Source organism: Fusarium verticillioides, chromosome 2 (assembly GCF_000149555.1).
Source record: "Fusarium verticillioides 7600 chromosome 2, whole genome shotgun sequence".
Classification (NCBI taxonomy): Eukaryota; Fungi; Ascomycota; class Sordariomycetes; order Hypocreales; family Nectriaceae; genus Fusarium; species Fusarium verticillioides.
The window spans coordinates 1,696,946-1,719,435 of NC_031676.1; the positions used below are offsets into that span (position 1 = coordinate 1,696,946).

The 22,490-nt window shown below is 48.5% G+C and overlaps 8 protein-coding genes across 16 annotated transcripts; 5 read left to right on the forward strand and 3 right to left on the reverse strand.

Annotated features, from left to right (window-relative positions):
• The first annotated feature begins 89 nt into the window (after positions 1-89).
• FVEG_06377 (hypothetical protein) lies at positions 90-2,232 on the forward strand. 3 transcript variants are annotated; one of them, XM_018894735.1, is made up of 6 exons: positions 90-357; positions 404-487; positions 545-1,174; positions 1,249-1,504; positions 1,585-1,726; positions 1,777-2,232. In XM_018894735.1, exons 1-6 carry the CDS (start codon positions 181-183, stop codon positions 2,081-2,083), a joined length of 1,596 nt encoding a protein of 531 aa, XP_018751860.1. In that variant the 5' UTR covers positions 90-180; the 3' UTR covers positions 2,084-2,232. The 3 variants fall into 3 exon arrangements, with proteins under 3 accessions (XP_018751860.1, XP_018751862.1, XP_018751861.1); XM_018894736.1 differs by having other exon boundaries at positions 116-357; positions 545-1,167; positions 1,242-1,504; positions 1,777-2,165; XM_018894737.1 differs by having other exon boundaries at positions 114-357; positions 1,249-1,726; positions 1,777-2,184.
• FVEG_06378 (hypothetical protein) lies at positions 2,092-7,815 on the reverse strand. Of its 5 annotated transcripts, XM_018894739.1 has the most exons (6): positions 7,169-7,815; positions 6,967-7,107; positions 5,457-6,215; positions 4,581-5,405; positions 2,717-4,532; positions 2,092-2,667 (listed from the first exon to the last, which is right to left on the reverse strand). In XM_018894739.1, the coding sequence occupies exons 3-6, from the start codon at positions 5,714-5,716 to the stop codon at positions 2,584-2,586; spliced, it is 2,985 nt and encodes a 994-aa protein (XP_018751864.1). In that variant the 5' UTR covers positions 5,717-6,215; positions 6,967-7,107; positions 7,169-7,815; the 3' UTR covers positions 2,092-2,583. The 5 variants fall into 5 exon arrangements, with proteins under 5 accessions (XP_018751864.1, XP_018751866.1, XP_018751863.1 ...); XM_018894741.1 differs by having other exon boundaries at positions 4,581-6,215; XM_018894738.1 differs by having other exon boundaries at positions 6,967-7,815.
• Positions 7,816-11,736: 3,921 nt separating this feature from the next.
• On the forward strand, positions 11,737-12,522 carry FVEG_06379 (hypothetical protein; the record flags this gene model as incomplete). The annotated part of the gene is made up of 2 exons (XM_018894743.1): positions 11,737-11,934; positions 12,193-12,522. 2 exons carry the CDS (start codon positions 11,737-11,739, stop codon positions 12,520-12,522), a joined length of 528 nt encoding a protein of 175 aa, XP_018751868.1.
• A 146-nt stretch (positions 12,523-12,668) lies between these two features.
• Positions 12,669-13,368, reverse strand: FVEG_15848 (hypothetical protein). Its single transcript, XM_018905074.1, has one exon. The coding sequence runs from the start codon at positions 13,164-13,166 to the stop codon at positions 12,846-12,848; it is 321 nt and encodes a 106-aa protein (XP_018751869.1). The 5' UTR covers positions 13,167-13,368; the 3' UTR covers positions 12,669-12,845.
• Positions 13,369-13,672: 304 nt separating this feature from the next.
• FVEG_06380 (molecular chaperone DnaJ) lies at positions 13,673-15,362 on the forward strand (the record flags this gene model as incomplete). The annotated part of the gene is made up of 3 exons (XM_018894744.1): positions 13,673-13,846; positions 13,898-15,153; positions 15,209-15,362. 3 exons carry the CDS (start codon positions 13,673-13,675, stop codon positions 15,360-15,362), a joined length of 1,584 nt encoding a protein of 527 aa, XP_018751870.1.
• FVEG_06381 (DnaJ like subfamily C member 8) lies at positions 15,293-16,709 on the reverse strand. 3 transcript variants are annotated; one of them, XM_018894746.1, is made up of 4 exons: positions 16,561-16,709; positions 16,461-16,504; positions 15,809-16,411; positions 15,293-15,757 (listed from the first exon to the last, which is right to left on the reverse strand). In XM_018894746.1, exons 1-3 carry the CDS (start codon positions 16,633-16,635, stop codon positions 15,886-15,888), a joined length of 645 nt encoding a protein of 214 aa, XP_018751872.1. In that variant the 5' UTR covers positions 16,636-16,709; the 3' UTR covers positions 15,293-15,757; positions 15,809-15,885. The 3 variants fall into 3 exon arrangements, with proteins under 3 accessions (XP_018751872.1, XP_018751873.1, XP_018751871.1); XM_018894747.1 differs by having other exon boundaries at positions 15,326-15,757; positions 15,805-16,411; positions 16,561-16,707; XM_018894745.1 differs by having other exon boundaries at positions 15,326-16,411; positions 16,561-16,707.
• A 115-nt stretch (positions 16,710-16,824) lies between these two features.
• FVEG_06382 (ATP-dependent RNA helicase DBP10) lies at positions 16,825-19,889 on the forward strand. Its single transcript, XM_018894748.1, has 2 exons — positions 16,825-17,134; positions 17,182-19,889. Exons 1-2 carry the CDS (start codon positions 16,870-16,872, stop codon positions 19,608-19,610), a joined length of 2,694 nt encoding a protein of 897 aa, XP_018751874.1. The 5' UTR covers positions 16,825-16,869; the 3' UTR covers positions 19,611-19,889.
• Positions 19,890-20,751: 862 nt separating this feature from the next.
• FVEG_06383 (hypothetical protein) lies at positions 20,752-22,339 on the forward strand (the record flags this gene model as incomplete). The annotated part of the gene is made up of 8 exons (XM_018894749.1): positions 20,752-20,827; positions 20,872-20,921; positions 20,975-21,019; positions 21,073-21,223; positions 21,277-21,357; positions 21,420-21,547; positions 21,604-21,918; positions 21,971-22,339. The coding sequence occupies 8 exons, from the start codon at positions 20,752-20,754 to the stop codon at positions 22,337-22,339; spliced, it is 1,215 nt and encodes a 404-aa protein (XP_018751875.1).
• Between the last annotated feature and the right edge of the window lie 151 nt (positions 22,340-22,490).

Below are 22,490 nucleotides of genomic sequence, written 5' to 3' on the forward strand. Positions count from 1 at the left end.
AAGCTTCCGAACGACGGGTTAGCCCAAGCTCCGCACGTTACCTTAAGTCCGATGCGATTTACACGCCGCCGGAAGTAACGTCAGAACCCTTTCTATATCGTCATTACATGGCAGCCTCATCTCATAGATTCGTATTCTCTCAAAGACAGCACAACCAAACCACAAGATTTTATTCACACCATGGACGCTCCAAACGCTGCGACGCCGATTCTGCAGCTCCCAGCTGAAATACTGCATCACATACTACAGTGGATAGCCCCGGCCGATCTTGTTATACTGCCCCGCGTGTGTACAGCCTTTCGTACAGTAACAAAAGGGAACCACAAATTATATCGAGATGTCTATGTAAACACGCTGGTATGTATTCCCTGACGGTTCTCACAAATGCTAACAAACAGTTCAGGATGAACCAAGTAACCCAAGCCTTGACTACGAGCAAGAGATTCATGACTTTGTAAAGCTTGAAAGTATATGCAACAACCCAGAGGTAGGACAAGATAAGAGATCCATGCTTCAGTTGATGTAAGATCTAATGGACATGTAGAAATCCGAGCTCGAATTTGTACACGACACAGTCACTCGTCTGCTCAAAAATGCTTCACCATCTCACGACGAGGCCATCAACCTCTCCAAGACCCATGCGCCATCGCGCAATGTCGCTCACCTTCAAAGTCTTTTCTCTCGAGACGACACTGCCGAGGCCTTCCTCCAGGGTTCATCGCTTTTCAACCGCCTGCGCCGTCAACCCACGCGAGACAGTGTCTCTGCGCCCACCTCATGTGATGACGGCTACCGGACTCTCCAGCAAAAGAGCGCCCATCTCCACTGCCTTTATTCGAGGCCTATCCTCAACGTTGGCCGGCTCCGATCTATGAAGACGTATCCCTATGCTTGCTCCAAGGTCTACGACTTACGTCAGTTTACTCAGAACACAGGATGGGGGCCGTTCCAAGACGATGGCACTTTCAATGTAGACTGGGAAAAAGTCGAGGCTATTCTCATTGTTCTAGGCCACAACATTGGCGCAAGACGCCAGATTGCACGAATATTCGCAGAGGTTTGGGACAGCCCGTTCTCGGGTTCATTTCAAAACAGTTTTATGGCTCCTCCGCCTCGTGACATTACTTCATTTGAGGCCCGCGACCCTTACGGAGTCACAGGCACATGGTACCGCGTTCGTTGGCCCCAGGATACTCCCGTATCTATTTGCTTACTTCATGAAACCCAAGCTGACAGATAAGGTTTCAGATTGTGTGTTTTCTTGATTATAGCGATTTTTTCGCTTTCAACTTTGGTGATCCCGAACTACTCGTCACCTCCGATGCGCCGCGCCCACCACTTGATGTGGGTGAAGCAACTCGCCTTATTATGATGAAAGTCAATGTTACATCTATAGAAGAACCAGGCCCCGAGGACGGCCAAGAGCTGCCAGTAGTTCACTTTCGTGGTGTTTCGCGTTCTTTAGACGATTCTTTTGATGACAATGCCAACTCAAATATCCGAGGTAAGTAGAGTGTCTCCCTTACCAAAAGTAAACTTGGCAAGGTTCCGCCAGAGCTAACATGAGAACATTCAACGTCAAAGGCACTGTTCGTTTGACAAAAGAAGGCGAGGTGAGATGGACAACATTCTCAATCTTCCATGGTGTCGAGCGCTGGCGCAGTGAGGGTGTTCAGATCGGAGGCGTACGCTCCGCTCGAGGTGTTGTTGGAAACTGGTTCGATAGGTATAGCACCAACCACTCACCTTCTAGTAATCCACTAATGCCGAGTGCAGTGACTACGATGTTCACGGACCTGCCGGTCCCACGGCCTTCTGGAAGGGGGCGACCCTCGCGCAAGTCGCAAACCTGGAGGACGACCTCCTGCCAAACGACTTCTTCTTGCCATACGGCGCTCTGATTGACATAGACTCTGAGACTGATCCGGAGGGAGAAATGCCGTACACTGGTGAAGATGACGAAGATGAAGATGAGGATGACGAAGAGATGGAGGCTGCAGCAGGAGAGGAACTGACGGCCCTACTTCACGATGCGAATTTACCTTTAGAGGAAAGTCTCGCAAATGGCCATGCTCTGAACTGATTGATTTTGGTACAATGGCGTTTGAATTTGTAGTGGAAAATATTTCATGAGTTCACGAGTCCGTTCACCTATGACTTGATTTTACACAAACAACTGGCGCAATTTTCTTAGGACATTCCGCTTGAAACCATCATATTGTTAAGACCAAGCCAAAAGCTCGGGGAACCCCTTACTATAGCAAGGTCTTCCTATGGTATATGACTGACTAACACATATTGTGCAAAACGACACTGGGGTATTCTAAAATGCAAAAGCAAGAAGCCGCATACTCCATCTAAGTAAACCATGCCGCTCTGAGTCCATCATATCTCATACCAATTGTAAATCCTCTGCATCCATGCGCCAATATCCTTTTAGATCCGTTGTAAATGCCATTCATCCTCCTTCAAAGGAGAAGGAATATCGTTCACTTGCCGTCATAGGCATAGCCCAGCAGCTCGTGCAACTCTCAAACATGTTTACGCCTGCTAGAAACAAGGAGCTAGCTGAGTACCGTCGCCTTAATCAATTGTTCCGCCTTGGTTAAGGATAATGCAGTTGCTTAAAAGAGCCGATCCTTCATGAAGCAATTCCCAACGTGTTGTCTGAAAGCTTGTTAGTCACTACTCAGCCTTGAAGCTTACAAGAACATACCTGAAATGTGTCTTTGAGGACCATGAGAAGAGCTGTATTCGCGTTGACCCCTGATCTACCTTGTAGTGCACCTGGACTGTCGATGCCACCGAATTTGACAAAATAGTTCCTCATATGCTGCAGCTTCTCGTGCCTTGTGGTAGGTAGCGGAATATTGGGACAAGGTCCCTCGAGCGCAAATCCATAACTCCACACAACCAGGGCAGCGAAGTACATCACCCAAGGCCGATTCAGGAGAACATCGTCGCGGGCGTCGTAAGGCTCATCGAGGTGGTATCCGCCCGCATGTGCTGCAGATACTTGATCTGGAGCAAGCACTGAGCAGAGGAACTTGATAGCGTAAAAGGCTGCATCTCTCGCCCTCGCGGAGTGAGCCCAGTGGTCTTTGATTCGCCTTTGAGCACTATTAAACTCTTGAGGCCCAATCGTTCGACCAAGTAGACGCTTTGCTCGTGCAAACATTTGGCAATCCACGATATCAGCATGCATGGCCATGTGTGCCAAATGATGCAAAACCGTGCGACTTTCGAATACGACGTTGAACTCCTGCCTCTTAGTAGCGTTGTCTCGATATGGGTCAGCGGCTTCGCTTCGTTCAAGATGCTTGTCAAAATCAGCTTTCCAAGTGTCGTATGCTCGAGTGAGAGTAGCCCGCCACCGATCACGACCACCAAGAGCCTGGATGATGCCACCGCCCAGCACATTGACCTGAAGATCCCGCTGGTGCATGTGCCATGAGACACTCAACAGGCCTGTCATGAGCACTGTTCTGCCGAATGATGTCGTGTGGACATCCTGACCACTCAAAGTTCTCTTGAGACCCTCCAGGAATGAAGTTGGCTTGATGCCATTTGACATCAAGTTTGATTCAATCCTCCAAACTTCAGAACTACTTCCGGCTCGCCACATAGACTCGTCACAAGGAAGAGGCAGTCGCATTTCATGAGCCACCATGACTGCAGAATGACCAAACATCGTTGCATGGATGGAATCGACAATGAAGGCCGCGAATGCTGCACGCCGGGTCGCCTCGTTTGTGACCCAGTGCTCCCACCATTTATCAGCTGTTCCTGTCGAGCTGGACGTAGAGGACTGCCGGGACCCATTGGATACGTCACGAGGGTTTGGCGGAGAGTCCAGTGCAGATTTGCCGATCAGAGATCGTCCTCGTCGCATGAGAGTGATAGTGGTCGCATGGTGAATGTGGGCCCGTTCGTGGAGCTCTCTTGTCGCAAACATCTTTTCGTATAATTCAAGGAGAATCAAAGCCTGGAAGATCCACAGTTTAGCAGGCGGCCTGAAGCTAACGTCCATGAAGATGTCCCAACGAAGATGCCAGGCAAGAAAGTTTGAGAGCTGGGCGCTTGCTCTCGTCACATTGTGTCCATGGGTCCTGTCGAGGCAAGCCCCTCCGATGGCCATCATCGCGAGGAGCAATAAGTTCGGTGTCTTGTCAGGAGAGAAAGTAGGCTTGTGAAGAATAGGCATCTGATCGCTGAAATGATACCAATAAGAACCGATGTAAGCCTGCATCATTCTCTTACTCAACATATGCTCGCCGTTTGATCGATCACCTTCAAGCAGATCGGCCCACTGACGATCGGGTGGAGCATGCTTGTTGTCATGGAAGCGCTCTTTGATAAAGTCGAATAGTTCTTGACTCTTTTCCTCAGATATCGTGGCTTCCGGAACTTGTTGATCAAGAAGGTTGTTGACAGCCATTACCTGCTGAGGAGCGCTTGGAAAGTATCCAAGTGAATTGCTGTCTGTGCCCAGAAGATTCATATTAAATTGATTTCCTTGTAATTCCGCATAGCTAGTTTCAAGTTAGTACAAGTTCCATTATGTTTCAAGAAATACTGACTTGGTGTAGTTGGGGCCCATCACTGGTGTCATGGCTTGACTGGGGGAATTGAAGAGGTAAGCCATAAAGTCCTCCGGCATCCCAACGTAGGGTGACTTGTTCATATCGCCTCCCTCTCCGAAGACAGGAACAGTTGCGGGTATGGCCATCTGATCCAGCATCATCATCTCGCTAGGCTGCGTGGTTCCTGGCTCTGAGTATTCCGCTGAAGTAACCACGGCAGCATTTTGTCCGTTGGGGTACTGAGCCGGAGGGAGGGTCATAGGCATAACGTTTTGCTGGCTGACAAAATTATTCTGCGACATATTCTGTTGATTTGGGAACCCTTGCTGATTCGCAATTGGAGACATCATGTTGAATGGTGTATTGCCGGCAGACATAGACGGCCTTTGCTGAAATGAAGGGGATTGTGGTTGGCTGAGTTGTGGCGTACGATTATCATAACCCTGGGTCGGGGACATGTAACTATCCATTCCATTTGGCAGAGCTCCATTAGGGTATATGCCTGTTGGAGTGTTGTTCATGGGCGAATATGGGTTAGGAGTTTGAACTTGTGGTGTCTGATAAGGCATATTCGTTTGCTGGTGCTTTGAGTAATCGATAGAATTATTCCGACTGAAATTAGGAGGTTGAACTTGTTGGTTTGATTGACTCGGAGCTATGGATTGTGCCATGATAGAATCTCTCTGGTTGAGTTGCGAGCCCTTTGCAGCATGTCGGTCCATATGCCTTTTGAGAAGATCTCCTCTGACAAAAGTCCGTGTGCAGTTAGGAAAAGTACAGTGGTAGGTCTGTTTAGAGTTATGGTTAAGCTGATGCCGGTACCTGTCATATGTCAGCATGGAGCTCTAAGTGTCGCACAAACTCGAGACATACAGATGTTCCGCTCTTGAATAACTCTTCCCACACCCTTCAGCACTACACTCAAATCTCTTGTCCAGGCCCTTTCGGCTCCGTCTTCGTTTTCTGGCAGGGCCAGGGCCGTCGGAGTTGGAAGATGCGCCATTTGGTCCATCTTGATTTCCTTCTGATTTTATAGCCTGGTCCGCGCCGTCATCTGCGGGTGAGCGACTTCTTCTTCGGCCGCGACCTGTAGGATCCGAAGTGTCGCGAGGCAAAAAAGTTTGAGCTCCCATTGCGCCGGAGCTGACCGGGGATATGGGAAGGGTCGGTTTCACGTTATTTGTTATAACGGAGGCCCATACCCAATGCCGTAATAGGAAGCCTATGAAGTGAAGGCGATGCGATGTTTGTGTTTGGAAAAAGACTCAGACAAGTCGAGCCGTGCTATAAAGCGACAGGCTAAGAATCCACCAGCCAGGCAGTGGTAGGCCAAGGCTCGAGGATGACGGTTGGTAATCGCTAGAGTCGCAAAGTGTGGCAGTTGGGTCTGTCACCGAGGATAGCGGGGTCGTGATGGCCGGGGTTCGCGAAGGTGGGACTGGACGGAATTAAATCGTATAATTACTTCTAGGACCCCTACGCAATAATAGGATATTGCAATCAACGCATGACCGAAAGGGAAATCGATGTCGTCGAGCTGGCGTGACTTGTACGTCCAAGAGTTGCAAACAACGAAAGATCGGCACGCAAATAAAAAGTCAGGCTTGATCTTGGGGTCAATTTGGAGCTGAACTGGTTCCTTAATGTTAGCAGCGAAAGACAATGGGTGTCGCGTGTTTTTGCGGCTAATATGGAGGATGCTATTGATTGAGGTGGATCACACTTGGGGAAGGCCGGGATGTGGGACCATGACTGGAGACCAGAGACGGGGTGATGCCGAGAGACCATCTTAAAGTTGGTCATTTAAACGTTGTGAGTTGTCGTATGGCTGGCCTGTATATCTCATGATGTGGAGAGAAGATAAGATGCAGACGTGATAGTGGTCGAGGCGTTGTTGCGGCGCCGGGTGAGGCTTCTTCCTTTTGTATAAGGTAACCAGGCTTGTTTTGTATATGACGGAGTTGACTAGAGGTCGTTGCTTATTTATGTTTAACGTTCGACAGGAACACGAAAGGTTTGGCTGATGAGGGACAGGATGATCCTTGAACAAAGTGTTTCGAGAAGGTATAATTCATCGTCGTCCTGCAGGCAGAGCAAAGTCGAACGACATACGGCAGGGACGGAGACAAAGGGGTTGGGCCCAGTATTGGATATGATCTAGCCAGTGGTAGACAACAACAATTCCATGTTTTTCTCGTGGCTCACATGCAATGATCCGATTCGAAGTATGCGGTGATTTCGTGGTACAAGTAGACGTGCCCGAGTGTGGTCCTTGCTGTCTGAAGTGGCGCCGTTCATGGATGAGGATGCAGAGGAGCAGATGAGGCGTGAACAGAGAGAGAGAGAGAGAGAATTGAGTAGAGAAAGTAATATAATTACCGACCTTGAAATGAGGTTCGCGGATGTGCAACGAACGCAACACAAGTGTGACAGAAGGATGCTGGAAGCCGAGGGGGTTGTAAGAGAAGAGAGAAACGGAAGACGGAACAACAGGATGAGAGCGAGGTACTCGACAAAGATACACCTGAGTTGATGAGTGACTTTTCTGGCTGAGATAATCAGGAACAGAGATGAAACGGGCTTACACCACAAATAAGAAACAGTAATAAGAGTTCAGGTACGCTCAGTAAAAGCAAAGCAAAGCAAAGCAAAGCAGTGAGTGCAGTACTCGAGATATCAAAGGGTCTCGGGTACCAGAAGAAGCAAGTACAGGTACTGACTGTAGTCGCTATACCAAAAGCTTCATTTGCAGAGCAAAAGCGTGGGATGGACGGGACGGAACTGAAGAAAAGACTGAGCTTGGTCTGGGGAACGTGGGTGCGGGTAGAGAGTGGGGGGTCGTTGACTTTAACAAAAAGGATGGAGCCCCTCAACTGTCCAAGTCTCTTGAGTCTCACCCATCAAAATTGCATAACCAAAATCCTACCTTCGAGGCTTCGACACCTTCACTGAATTACGATACAAGGGTCTCCCAATGTCCAATCCACGCTCACCATCCTAAATGAGCCTGAACCCTTTTCGTGCCATGTCTTTGCCTTCTCGGTAAAGCGTCCGTCTCCTCCTCCACTTCGCTTCTCCACCCTCGCCTCTCTCCATGCAACCTCCATATCCCTGCACAAACTACTAGCGCAGCCTCATTCACATCTTTGATGTCCGACCTGCCGATGACTTTTGCTGATCATGGAGAGATACAAGACGGTAAAATGCGTGCTGTAGATTCCTCCAGTCTTGGTAAAAGCCCAGAGGAATCTTCCATAAGTGAGGGCTTTCAAGCAACGTACGAACTCATATACCAGGTTGTGAGGACCCTTGCTCCGGGGAGGATGACTGCACAGGGATATCGCGCTTTGTCGATGTGATAACGTCTGTTCACATTTTGACCGGGCATCCATGATCAATCTCTTCACTGAGGACTTCTTTAGGTGAGCACTTGGGCTCGGCACCTTGGCAGTTCACCGAGAGCTGAGATCCATTGCGACATGCATGGACACCAACAAGTGTGACTTTCTAGTTACGTACGTTTAGCAGACATGGCCAGAAATAATTCGTAAGGCTCGAGGCCTTGTTGGTTCGATTTCGTGAGACATTTCATGGGTCCGACCAACCAACATTACAGCTCAGGAGGTGGACATGACTTCTTCATCGACCCCAATATCAATCAATGTTTACCCAATCTGGCATAACTCCAGCCTGGGATTCTAAACCACGTCCAATAACCGCTTACAATGAATGGCGCCTCATGGTCTCTCGGACCACTCACCCCGAAGCCAAGTTGGGTAGATGGGAGCCGACATCTCACGGGCCACTCCGGGCTCCCATTTGCGCTGTCACGCTGGCATTATTATGTACACCAGCCCTTGCGTGATGCGATGATGCTAGCCTGCGGGCCGTCTTAGGCTCACTTTCGTGTCATCAGCTCTTTAATGGTGGCATGAGCAGTGCGCTTCATCCCGGAATATCGGGGTGGGGAGATGGCCAACGCTCCAGTACGGACGCGTATCTGAGGTAGCAATACTCGGTACGTAATCCTTTAAACTCGAGCCGAGCTCATGTTATCTATGCTGCTCTAATTAGGAGGCATCGGCAATCTGACTCCTCGATTACACGAGTTGGAGAATCGTAGCAAAAAGACTTTCGTCAACCGTTTCAACTCTGACAATCTTCAACATAAAGGTTGTCGATCATTGATCCACAACGTGAATCGACTATTGGGTATAACAATGATTCACCAGCTTATTCTTGTCTCTCTGTCTCTTTGCTTTTGATACCGTAAACATAAACAAGAGAAAACTTGGTATTGTTGATCATGTTTCAGTCACTGGGTTCATCAAGCATTCTGGAGATTAAGCTATCTAGACTCCCATAAGTCAAATCCAAAAGCTGTGAAATTACGACATCTAATAGAGACACTATCAAGATCATAGGCTGCAGTCGTCATGTCATCGACCATATATCAATTACAATGGATGCTAACAAGGATGATTCAATGGCCCGTTCTGTAAACTGATTGTCAATTTAACGTAGTAATAGAAAGAGGCCTGCTTTTGTTCATTAGCTCCTAGGAAATCGACCAAAACTTGTGATAATGGCAACCCATCAACTACAACATGACACCTATCCTAATAGGTACTCAAAGCTGTTTATGTCTCAAAATTAAGACACTTTTTGAGACTCGTCAACTTTCTGGGCGCTAACAGGTCGCCTGACAAAAAAAAAACCCCGGGTTTTTCGCAATGATGCTTCTCCACAACGGCTGATACATCTGGCTGGGGATTGTATTGGCTCGCATCACCTCCGCCTGCAACTATTTTCTCAGGTATGTAGGTCCCTCCCCTATGTAAGCGACCCTAATTAGCCATCTCCTTGTCCAAACTCTTGGACCTTATCTCAGGGACTCTTTATTGGCCATGAAACATGCAGGCGCTGAGTTCCATTCACTCATGGAAATCTCAAGATCAACGTAATGGATTGCGGAGGAGATAGGCTATAGGTAACCTGCAGGCTATGGCCTGGAGTCCGGGGAAGATCCCTACACCTGGAGATGCCCTATCTGTGAACAATCCATTCGAATATACACATGGTGTCACGAATTTCTTTTACAAACGTCTTGCTCAATACTCCCAGAGTTCCAGCTGGCGGGATCGCCCATGTCGTCCCATAAGACATGATATTTTGCCTCATGCATGAACTGGTAACACACAACACCGTGTCGAGTCTCTTGTCATCGAGTCTGATCGATTGCCCCTCGTGAGGCTGGAATTACGACAACATGCACGACCATCGGCCAATAGATCCAACAACGACGGAGTACGACGTATACCACTCTCGACCGAGACGCCATCGTCGGTGATCCTTCTAGCAAGTTGCAGTAGCCTTTCATCCTTGAGTCTGCAGCCGTTGGGTCTGAACAGCCTATTCGGTGAGCCAGAATTGGAAAGCCAGGTCCCTGGAACAACCCTCCATGAACTAGCACTCATCACAACCCAATAGCAGAGGATATCGAGAGGTTTCGACCACAGTCATCAGCCAAAGTGATACTTTATCCACATGATTTGAGGGTCCTGCGTGTTGACAATGTGAATCGATCGGTAGTTACAGCGCTGTATTCCATGCGGCCGGATCACAAAGTGGAGTGATGGGGTTTCTAGATCTCCGGTTCCAAGGCGATCACTGAGACTAGGACGATGCCGCGCTCTGCGATGTACCAGTGACGAGTGATGGGTTGGTTTGAATCACCAGCAGTCAAGCTTTGTTGCGTGGGGGTGGTTTTTAGTCTGGACCAGGTCCCACATAGAATCGGCATATGGGAGTCTCGTGACGACCTTTGCGCTCAATGACCTGCAGACTGAGGCTGTCGCACTGGGTCATCATATGTTGATGCTGTCGTTCCAAGATTTACCATGCGCTGTTAAGGCTGCTCATTAGTTCCAGACTGTCGAGTCCTTCGGAGATACTCCGTAGAACCTTGATCCTTGAGACTTGGTTGTTGTATCATGGAACGAAAGTCTTGGTACTTTGGGCACACGATCAGTTCACGATGACGAGTGGGAGCGACATTGGTCCAACCATATTGATGCAGTAAACGTCTCAAACACATGCTCAAAGACCTAGAAATGTGTCTCAAGCATATATTTGTCTTATGAAACAAGCTTCTCCTGACAGCATGGCTCTTTTCATATCGAACTCAAGTTCAGCCCCTTCGTCACCTCTTCGCTTTCGGAATATTTCAATGAGGGGCACCGTTGAGTTTATGGAGCTTCCTTAACAACGGAAGCCCCCTGCACTAACGGGTAACAGTAAAGGCCAAAAGGCAAATGGATGACTGCCGTCCAGAACGTTTGGAAGGGTTCTTGGGTGATTTATTTCCGCACTTCAAGAGTTGATCTCTTCCTCTTTCTGTTGATGCTGAGATCTACATATGGATGCTAATCCAAGGTTAGTAGTTGATTGATTCTTGTCCAGGAATCTTGGGAGTCAGTTTGACACTTCAGGGCTGGCCAGAATAATATAAAGAAAAGCCAAACCGAAAAAAGAATGGCCATTATAAGTTTATGTTTCTTTTAAGTTTTCATTCTTTGTTAAATATCCAAGTTAAGGTATACTGGCCTGAACTGGACTGCCATTTCATAGAGATGGTAACCTTAAAACATGTCCTTCCTTATAACTCCATCATATTGAGTCGTATCGCTATATAAAGACCTTTGCTGTGATCGCAAAGACTAAATCTAGGCAATTATACCCTATCGATAGAATGGAAGTTGCGAAAAGTGCCCAAATTCCTTCAGGGACTCGCCCAAATCTTCTGAAAACCCGGTAGAATGGAAGTCAACCGCCAAAGGGGCGGGGCTATTCCGCTTTTGTAGTGGAGGTTTCTACTTGCGAAACACCCGACCTCAGCCAGCTACCTCGGGCGCTATCGCAGCGATAGTCTTGGTAAGGCGGTCTCTGAGGTAGTACCTATCCACCGAAAAATAAGTGATCACGCACCGACTCCGGCCAACTCTTCTCCCCTCTCATTTCCTCCCACAAACCGTCGATCATTTTGCTACTACCTACTATTCTATTATGTGATCGAATTTCTCCTCCCATTAGCCTCTCATTTTCTCGCGACGAGTCAATTCAACAACATCGACAAATCATTCAGCAGCCCATCATGCCTCCCGCAAAATCATCCCGCAATCACGACGACAAGGCAGACACACCCAATTCCAAGGAAAAGGGTGGAAATGGCCACACCTCAACGAAGATGCGTCGCAACGCCAGCCAACAGAACCATTCTCACCTTCGCGAAGTCCAAAATGCCACGGCCGCTGCCCCCCCTCAACCTCCAGCTGAGCCTTCTCCCCCTAGTGTTCGTCAACCCCCTCTGTTCCCTCATGATCTACGGTCGCGCCCCTGTTAGATGGTTGGAAGACTTAGAGCATACAATGGCTGCTAAAGAATACCTGACACACTGTATCGTCGGTCTATCTGCTTTATTCTGCCGCCCTGTAGCTCTCTCTCACAAAATCAGCTCCAAGTCTCAAGTATTTGTCGAACCATTTTGCAACACTTGCCACACCATGATCGCTCTGATTCCGCATCGAGATGCTAACTTGTTTCCTCCCAGCTGCACTGGGCCTCGTTTGACCGAGATGTCCTCCATGCCTACCGTCGCGAGCATCGCTTGAACACGCCAAGCTCATTCTCGAGCCCATACTGCCAATGGATCCTTTCGCAGCCTAATGGCATCGGCATCCATTCTCCAACGATGGTCCGACGCCGACAAGCTCGTCGCCAGAGCAAAGACCAGCTGGCACTCGCCGTGCGTAAACATTTCAATGGAATGGGCGTGCAAGAGAACGACGTAATAGTCGATTTTATCTACAAGATTCGTCACGATCCTAGTCGCATCTCCAAACCACAAACGGGAGGCAAGACCCCGACTTTTGCAAAATAAGGGTGCTTACGGAGTACAAGCGATGGATTTTACGCAAGGGACGGCGGTTACATTGGTATGGAGTTTTGGCGTTCAACACAAGCGTTACAGCACCTTTGCTTCCAGCGACCTGCGAATTTTGTTTTTACAAAGGGCTGCAAAGGCATACGGGCATGATTGCATTGTGCATACGACATAGGCTTGAATGTCTTGCGCGGATTCAGATTACGTCATAAGGATACCACTTTAAGCAGAGCCGAACAATGGCTGCTTTAAATTACTATATGTTTCAGGGTACTTTGATACCAAAAGGTTCATGAAGGATTTAGGGACTATGCGTTCTTTCAGATAGAGCGCGAGAATACTACGGCACTGTTATTCTCTTTTATCTGTTTCGTTGTTTTGCTGACTGCGATTTTTTCTTTTTTTTTTAAAGTTTGTCGGTCATAAAATTGCACATTGGCGTTGCCTGGGGAGTTATCATGATAAGCCATCAATTGATCATTAAGGTACGGAAAAGGGTTCTCAAAGTCCGACCCCCTGCCGTACTCCATAAAGAGGACAACCGAGAACATACTCCGTAACCACTTGTTCAAAGTCCATATGTACTGTACAGAAAATGACAAGTGATCTTGCTGACTCACCACTCGGGATTTGTCAAGCATCACGGCATTCTATAGCCTGTTCTCGGCCGACTTCTCATGCATGATATTGAATGTTCGGCAAGTCGGGTTACTTTCGGCATAAGACAGCCGCCGATATCTTTGCGATGATATTCGAGTATTGGGTTTCTTCTTACTCTGTTGGCTGTATATGCTATATAAGAAAGATTCTAGACTGGAGATCAAAAAGTCTGACTATCTTGCTGTTTTTCTTGCCTCAACTCATCATGAACGATATTTCCTGAGCGAGCTGCTTTATCATTGACTCCCGTTGTTCCTGAATACATATTGACCAATAAGCATCCGTGTATAGCGCAGCCGAAGCCGGCCGTTATGACGAAGCTGGATGCCTGAGGCTTGCCAGTGGAAAAGTTCGAGATAGGTCTCGAAAAAAAGAGAAGCACGAGCTATTCCGCTAGTTGCTCGTGACGTTTTACTCTTCCCTCGTTGCACCTTTTGTATTTCTCTGTAATTTCTTTTTAGAGTCAGATGCATTCTTGCAGTTCAAGATGAATCCTAGTTTGATATCGAAGGCCGCCGGTCCTGCGCGTGTGCTGGCGCAAAATGCACCTAAGATTCAGTGCTTAAGGAAAGGTGCCCAGCTTCACACTGCGGCATGGCGGGCCGGCTCTCAAAACCGATCTTCCTTGAGGAAGAGGACTCGAGCTCCTTCAGCGAAGCGGGTGAGTAGCCCAATACCAATTGATGAAATTTTACATTCTGATATGTGATAGTTGTTCCATGCTACAAATGCCGTCCAGCAGAAGGATCCTTACCAAGCTCTTGGTGTTAGTAAGAGCGCATCGGCCGGCGAAATTAAGAAGGCATACTACGGCCTAGCGAAAAAGTTCCATCCCGATACGAATAAGGATCCCCAGGCCAAGGATAAGTTCGCCGATATTCAATCCGCATACGAGATTCTCTCCGACCCCAAGAAGCGCGAGCAGTACGACCAATTCGGCGCCGCTGGCTTCGATCCCAGCGGGGGAGGTGCACCGGGTGGTGGCGGTGGTGGTTTCGGTGGAGGGCATCCATTCTCTGGCTTCGGAGGTTTTGGTACGCAAGGAGGTTTCGGCGGCTTCGGCGGACAGGGAGGTTTTGGAGGCGGCGTCAACTTCGAGGATATCTTTTCAGCATTTACCGGACAACAAGGCTTTGGCCGCCGCGGACGACAGCAAGCTCATCAGCAGGAGATCTTGGTCGGTGACAATGTCGAAGTTCAAGCTACTATAAGCTTTATGGAGGCGGCGAAAGGCACCAGCAAGACGATTTCGCTCACACCTCTCAGCACATGCGGTACATGCAAGGGTAACGGTCTGAAGGCCGACACATCGAGGAGTGCCTGCGGTGCTTGTGATGGAACTGGCACTCGAGTACACTTCATGCAAGGTGGCTTCCAAATGGCATCTACTTGCGGAACTTGTGATGGCACTGGTACGATTATTCCCAAGGGAGCTGAGTGCAAGACATGCTCAGGAGATGGCGTTGTGAGGGAGAGAAAGTCAATCACGGTGGATATCCCTGCCGGTATCGAGGACGGCATGCGACTTCGAGTTGACGGTGCTGGTGACGCGCCTGCTACTGGCCGATCTTCCGACCCTAATGCTCGTGGCCAGAACGGAGATCTATACGTCTTTATCCGAGTCACCAAGGACCCCAAGTTCCGCCGAGACGGCTCTAACATTCTTTACACTGCCAATATTCCTCTTACAACAGCCTTACTCGGTGGCCATGCAGAAATCCCTACTCTGGATGGAACAGTCAATGTCAAGGTTGCCACTGGCACCAACACTGGTGACAAGATCACACTTCCCGGCATGGGAATGAAGCGTCTCGGTTCACGACGTGGTGTCAACGGTGATCTCCGTGTCGAATACCGAGTTAGCATGCCTAAATATTTGACAGCTAACCAGCGAACTATTGTTGAGTTGCTTGCCGACGAGATGGGTGATAAGACCGCCAAGCGCGTGATGGGCGTTGGTTCTTCCAGGTAAGGCACTGACTGCAATCTCAACGGTTTAAACAATTGACACTGACCTTGCAAGGGACCCAAATGACCCTGAATCGCACAAGAACGAGGGCTTCCTCAAATCGCTTTGGCACACACTGACCAACAATCCCGCTCACCAAAAGGCGAGTGAGGATTCAAGCAAGAATGATGACTCAAGCAAGAAATCTGATGATAAGGATAAGAACTAAATAACTTCCGACTGATGATGATATGTATCATATACTGGGGGTATTATTAAAATTAGAGTGGGAGAAGCGCATTTGTTGGTGTTCAAAAGGTTCATATTTTTTGTATGGCGTCGGTGGAGGGTTATGATAGCCCAACTACTCTTGTAGATCTGCCAACTGCATCAGATCTGTTGTATACTAATCCTGTAGTATAGAAGGAGCTATAAAGCTCCAACGAGGCCACTCTCCTCATTGAAATTGCATTTCAAGTCACTTGAAGTTGCACCTTGGATATGAATGATACTACGAATACATCACGCGGTCTACGTCAATGATACACGTCCATGATGAACTTACCGTGCTGAAAACCGACGTCTCAGGAGTCGAGTGAGGCTTGAAACCTGGGGGCACCTTGTCTGACTTGATTAGAGTCCAAACCATTCATCATAATTATTTAACTCACATACCAGCCGCGACATTGTTTAGTGTAGCCGTGTCCTTTCGTGCTGTCTTCCCAATAAACTCCCGTGAAATACCAATGTCTCTAGCCGATGGGCTTGAGCTTCTTCTTCTTTTTCTTCTCGCCACCTGATCCTTTCTGGAATTGTCGCCAGCTGCTGATCCGCTCATCCCGGGTGGCTTCCCAATCCTGTTCATGCTGTCGCTTGCGCTTACGCTCTTCCACCTCGGCATCAGTACGTCGTTGTTCACGACCTTCTTCCTGGAGCTGGGCTTTCATCTGGCGGCGTCGGCGATGCTCGTTATCAATGAGAACATCTCGCGCTTTTGCACGCCACATCTTTCGGAACTCTTCTGTCTTAAGCTCTTCGCTGTCGACAGTCCATTTGTTTTCGCGAATAAGCAACATTCGAGCGTCCGCAATAGCTTCATCTAGCCGTGCACGGTGCTTCTCGTCCATGAGCTCTGTCTGGGCTTTCTTTAGCCGATCGAAGGCATCTGGAGCCAGTGGATTCTTTGTTTTATCGGGATGGATGAGTAGAGACTTCTTGCGGTACGTAACTTTGATGTCTGAGTCAGGGACACCAGGTTGGAGATCAAGAACGGCATAACTATGAGAAAGTTAGATCTCAATGCAGAGAGATGACGAGGGTCACATACGCGTCGAGGCGAAATGCCTTCAAGATGCGATCAATCTCAGCATCCTGGAGAGAGTCAGCGGGAGTCTTGATGACTGATCTAGTTGTCGCAAACAGCTAACCTTATCAAATTCTTTGGCCTCAAGCTCAAGAGCATCGAGCGCATCTTTATCTTCTTTCGAATCTTTGCTGGACATTATGGGCAATGATAAGTTTCTAGAGGTTGAAATGATGAAGAGCCAACAAGGTTGAAAGTGAGTGAAGATAGGTTAATAGTAGGCGATAGACAGTCGCAGGGCCGGAACAAAGTGGCCCACTTATATGCCCCGCGAGATAAGATAACAGAAAAAATTATTGGGAAAGAGAGCTACTGAGCCTCTTAGACTATCTTAATTCTACATACATATTGCTGATATCGACGGCGAGTCACAATGCCACAACGCGGCGTCTCACCGACCCCTTCTGATGGAGAGATTGATATCTTTGGATCGTTATACCCCGGCGACGGCGAAGACGAGAACGGCGCCAACGATGGCGGCGCGGACTTCGACTTCGATGGCCTGTTAAACGCCCCAGAGCCCGGCAACGATGACAACGATGAGGCATTCATCGCCCTTCAACAGGCGGCTTCTTTTCGAAAAGCTTCGAATCTCAAGGGCAGGACAGTCAAGAAGGGTGGAGGTTTCCAGGCAATGGGTAAGAATGGCAACATATGAGGTGAAGAGACGACTAATATCTTCCAGGTCTGAACAGCAATCTCCTAAAGGCCATCACACGGAAAGGTTTCTCGGTCCCAACTCCAATCCAACGTAAAGCCATTCCTTTGATTCTAGACAGAAAAGATTTGGTCGGCATGGCCAGAACAGGTTCCGGAAAGACAGCAGCCTTCGTTATTCCTATGATCGAACGATTGCGTGCTCACAGCGCCAGGTTCGGAACACGAGCGCTTATCCTTTCGCCTTCTCGAGAACTCGCGATCCAGACTTTGAAGGTTGTGAAGGAATTCAGCAGAGGGACCGACTTAAAATGCGTTTTGCTTGTTGGTGGTGATAGCTTGGAGGAACAGTTCGGATCTATGGCCGCCAATCCCGATATTGTGATCGCAACACCTGGACGATTCCTTCATTTGAAGGTCGAGATGTCTTTGGACCTCTCTTCTATCAAATACGTGGTTTTTGACGAAGCTGATCGCTTGTTTGAAATGGGGTTTGCGGCACAGTTAACAGAAATTCTTCATGCACTTCCGCCTTCACGACAAAGTTTGCTATTCTCGGCGACATTGCCTGCCTCTTTGGTTGAGTTCGCTCGCGCCGGCTTACAAGATCCAAGTCTTGTGCGACTTGATGCCGAGACAAAGGTCTCTCCTGATCTCGAGAGCGCTTTCTTCTCTGTCAAGGGTGCCGAAAAGGAGGGATCTTTGCTGCATATCCTCCACGACGTTATTAAGATGCCAGTCGGTGCCCCAGTGAGCGCAGAGGACTCCGAAGCAGGATCCAAGAAGCGAAAACGGGGTGCTGACGGTTCAAGTGGCAAGCCTACCGAGCATTCCACAATCATCTTTACAGCAACCAAGCATCACGTCGAGTACCTCGCCAACTTATTGATTTACGCTGGTTTCGCTGTCTCCTATGTCTACGGATCCCTTGACCAGACTGCACGAAGAATTCAGGTTGAAGATTTTCGAAGAGGCAAGACAAACATTCTTGTCGTTACTGACGTTGCTGCACGTGGTATCGATATTCCAGTTCTTGCCAACGTCATCAACTTCGACTTTCCTCCCCAGCCCAAGGTTTTCGTTCATCGAGTTGGCCGTACTGCGCGAGCAGGCCAACGGGGTTGGAGTTACAGTCTTGTGAGAGATACTGACGCTCCTTATCTTCTTGACCTTCAGCTGTTCCTTGGCAAGAGACTTGTCATTGGCCAGGAGGCTAAGAATCCATCATTTTCAGATGATGTGGTTGTTGGTGCATTAAAACGAGACCCTGTAGAAGCTCAGGTAGAATGGTTTAACAAAGCTTTGTACGAAAGTGAGGACATCTCAGCGCTACGAGGAGTTGCTATCAAAGCAGAGAAGCTCTACTTGAGAACAAGGAACTCGGCAGCTGGTTCAAGTGCGAAGCGATCGAAGGAGTTGGTCGGAAGTGAGGGTTGGACACAACTTCATGCACTCTTTGGGGAGGACGTTGATGGAGCTGAACAAGCGCGAGCCAATATGTTGGCTAGAATCAGTGGTTTCAGGCCTCAGGAGACCATTTTTGAGATCGGTGGACGCCGGGACAAGGGAACTACTGAAGCTGCCGAAGTAATGAAGCAGTTGAGAAAGAGAATTACGCCACGAAGGCAAACAGAGAAGAAGGATCACGACGATTTCGATGGCATTGATGACGATGTGCCAGTTGGTGCCGAGGTGGAGGCCATGTCCGATGAAGATGAAGATCAGATGGATGTGGACGAGGCCGCCGAGGAGTCGGATGATGGTTTGGAGGTCACCGTATCAAACACCAACCCAAAGAAGGGGCAGACGGATTGGCGAGACTCAGAAGTTTTCATGTCTTACACGCCTCGGACATTCAACGTCGCCGAGGAACGTGGGTACGGCGTGTCGTCCGGTGGCCAGGACTCTTCCAATTTTGTGGAGGCTGCTCGTGGCGTGACCATGGATCTTACGAATGATGAGAACGCCAAGAGCTTCGGCGAGCCAACTCGCTCAAAGATGCGTTGGGACAAGAAGTCCAAGAAGTATGTGTCACGGGAGAACGATGATGACGGATCCAAGGGTGCCAAGATGATCCGTGGCGAGAGTGGTGTCAAGATCGCGGCCAGCTTCCAAAGTGGCCGCTTCGACAAGTGGAAGCGTGCCAACCGTCTCGGCAAGCTCCCTCACGTCGGCGAGGCAGAACGTCCTGGCGGTGCCAGCCATGTCGCCCACATTCCCTCCGGTGTCCGCTACAAACACAAGCAGGAGAGGGCGCCAAAGGAGGCAGACAAGTACCGCGACGACTTCCAGGTCCGCAAGAAGCGTGTCGACGAGGCGAGAGAGAAGCGCGTGGGCCGTTTCCGCGACGGTATGGGAAGCAAAAAGGAACTCAAAGGCAGGGACGATATCCGCAAGGCCAGACAGGAGAAGGAGAAGAAGAGGCTCAAAAACGCCCGTCCTGCCAGGAAGAAGTGATTTGTCGATTGCAGTGGCATCTACGCATGGCGTTTGGTCGATTTGTAGAAAAAATAATGCGATTTGTTTCAATGGGTTATTTCAGCACTTCAATGAGCTAAACTGTAGATATTCTTGAGTTTGAATCGGGATGTGTTGCCTTTCGTCACGGGCCAAATGAGCCAGAGAACCACAGTTTCGAGCCAAGCACTGTTTCTTTGAGAATTCTTACCCCTGAGCATCAGAGTCCAACGCTGGTTGGTACACACCAACTTTGTCCTCTAATTCAGCAGCACACCGTTCTTTTTATTGCGATTTTAAACGTCTCTGGTTACAACTAATGTCGAATTTTACCATGGCTACCCTTCTGAAACCGTATCTACAAATTCTTTTGAGGTGGCTAGAATATCGGTGAATAGGACACAGATTTGCATACCCTAGGACACAGTGACATTACACAAGACGTTCAGCGAACCTCAAAACAGACCGCGATTTAAACACCGGCTATATAAATAGATACAAAACATAAAGTCTTTGAAGTGTATCAGATTGCTCATGGGATTGGCCACTTGTATAGTTTTCACTGCAAGCCGACCTTACCGCGTCAACAACCAACATCACCAACGCACACATCACGAAGCTTTATATTCACCAAGCACAAAGAGCTGTCGTGAAACAGAAATCCTAACCAAAACATACTTGTATTCCATCTTCGGCCCGGCAAGTTAATGCTACCCCAATCATTGTCCCGGAACCCGATCACGGATAGCTATATGAGCCAACACCTTGATAAACCACTTTCTAATATCCGTTTTCGCTTTGCTGACTTCTATCGGTATTCTCAATGGGTATGGGTGACGGATGCAATCTATATCTGACGTGTTTGGCTATTGTCGACAACAATACGCCGCTGTTTGCCCTGCAAGCTGATGGGATGTTATGCCAGCTCCCTCAGAGAGCTCACCTATTCAGACCTCTTAACCGTGGAAGATCACTCCTCGGAATTTTCAAAGCAGTATAAAGTCGAGCTGATTCCATTGATAATGGGAGCCACCTTAAAATCTGGATTTGCAAAGCTGTCAACTTAGGAGACCAGAAGCGAGAATCCAAGCGAATCTACAAAAGAATATCTAAACGAAGACCACAACCTCAAGATATCACAATGAGAATCACAAAGAAGCAGAGGCTGATAGCCACAATCTGTATCTCTTTCTCTTTCTTTGCAGCTGAATTGGCTGGTAAGTCAAATATCATCTTGAGAATCCTCACTGACAGCATATAGTTGGGTTCTATACTCGCTCGATCGCATTGATCGCCGATGCTTTTCACTACGTACGAAAATCCCTTATTGACCAAGACGGAAATGAATATCTGACAACAGACAGCTTAGTGATCTCATCGGAATAGTTGCCGCTCTAATAGCGTTGATGGTAGGTTGCGAACCTGCACCTCAAGTGTCGTCCTATGTAGCTTACTATGTTAGTTGCAAGAACATAAGAAACCAGCTCCACAAGGATACACATATGGATGGCACAGAGCAACTATACTGGGTGCATTCTTCAACGGAGTCTTTCTTTTGGCACTGGGGATCAGTATCCTGTTGCAGGCTGTTGAACGATTCGTTCATTTGACTCGTAAGTTCTCAGTTGATATACGGGATCACAACCAGAGGAAGCTAACAAAATAGGCGTACAGCAACCTTTTCTGATCATGATAGTTGGTTGCGTTGGTCTGGCACTAAACATTCTCGTACTATTCTTCCTTCACGGTGAGAAAAGACTCCATCCTTCTCTGATATTCGCGATAACACTCACTGACTTGCTTCTTCAGAGCATGACCATGAACATGAACACCAGGGAGATAGACAACACAGCCATGATGATAGACTACAGAACCAGGAGACTACTGGACCGTTAACTAACGAGACAATAAGCCAGAGCATGACAGGTTTGGCACACGTGAGTCTAACATGTAGGCAGTTATAGAGTCTTTGTCATTAACAATAGCTCAACAGATTCCCATGGACCACCATAATCATAGGCACACAACTATGTCCGTGAAGGGCCCAGGAAGGGACTTGGGTATGCTTGGCGTTTTCATTCATGTTCTAGGAGATGCCATCAACAACATCGGAGTCATCATTGCGGCAGTTCTGATCTGGCAACTCAAAGGAGAAGGTCGATACTACGCGGACCCAGCAGTGGGAGTCTTCATCTCACTCATGATTCTCCTATCAGCTATACCTTTAGTCAAGAAAAGCGGCGCTATTCTACTACAAACTGCGCCTGAAGGCGTCAACCCTGAGGACGTCAAACGTGACATTAAGATGGTAACAGCGTATAGCTCATTCTGTTCAGAGCCAAGACTAACAAGCATTTTAGATCCCTGGCATCATATCGGTGCACGAGCTGCATATCTGGCGCCTGGACCAACGCAAATTTGTCGCCTCTGCCCACATCGCCGTCGATAGTAGAACTGTCCAGGGCTTTGCAGACAAGGCTAAGATCATCATGGAGTGTCTCCACGCATACGGGGTTCACTCAGCAACCCTACAGCCTGAGGTTCTCGAAGCGAGCCCCGTGATCATGCCTGACAGTGGCCCAGGGTCTCAGGACCAGGCAACTTCGATCGACGCCAATCACAGTGTATGCAGAACTCAACGGCCGCGAGGAAGTGAGCAAGAATGCCAGGTGATTTGCGGCAGCTCGTGTGAGGGGCTGAGGTGCTGTGCACCAGTGCACCCTGAGTGATCGACAGCCTGGATGCTGTTTGCTACAGTACAGTCCGAACCTGAGGCGAAATGTGACGAGGAGAGGGGTTTGAGGGGTCTGAGAGGGGCCAATTCGTCGAAGAAGTCGTAAAAGTTTATTCCTTAGTGATTTTGTGGTCTCCCCCACGCTA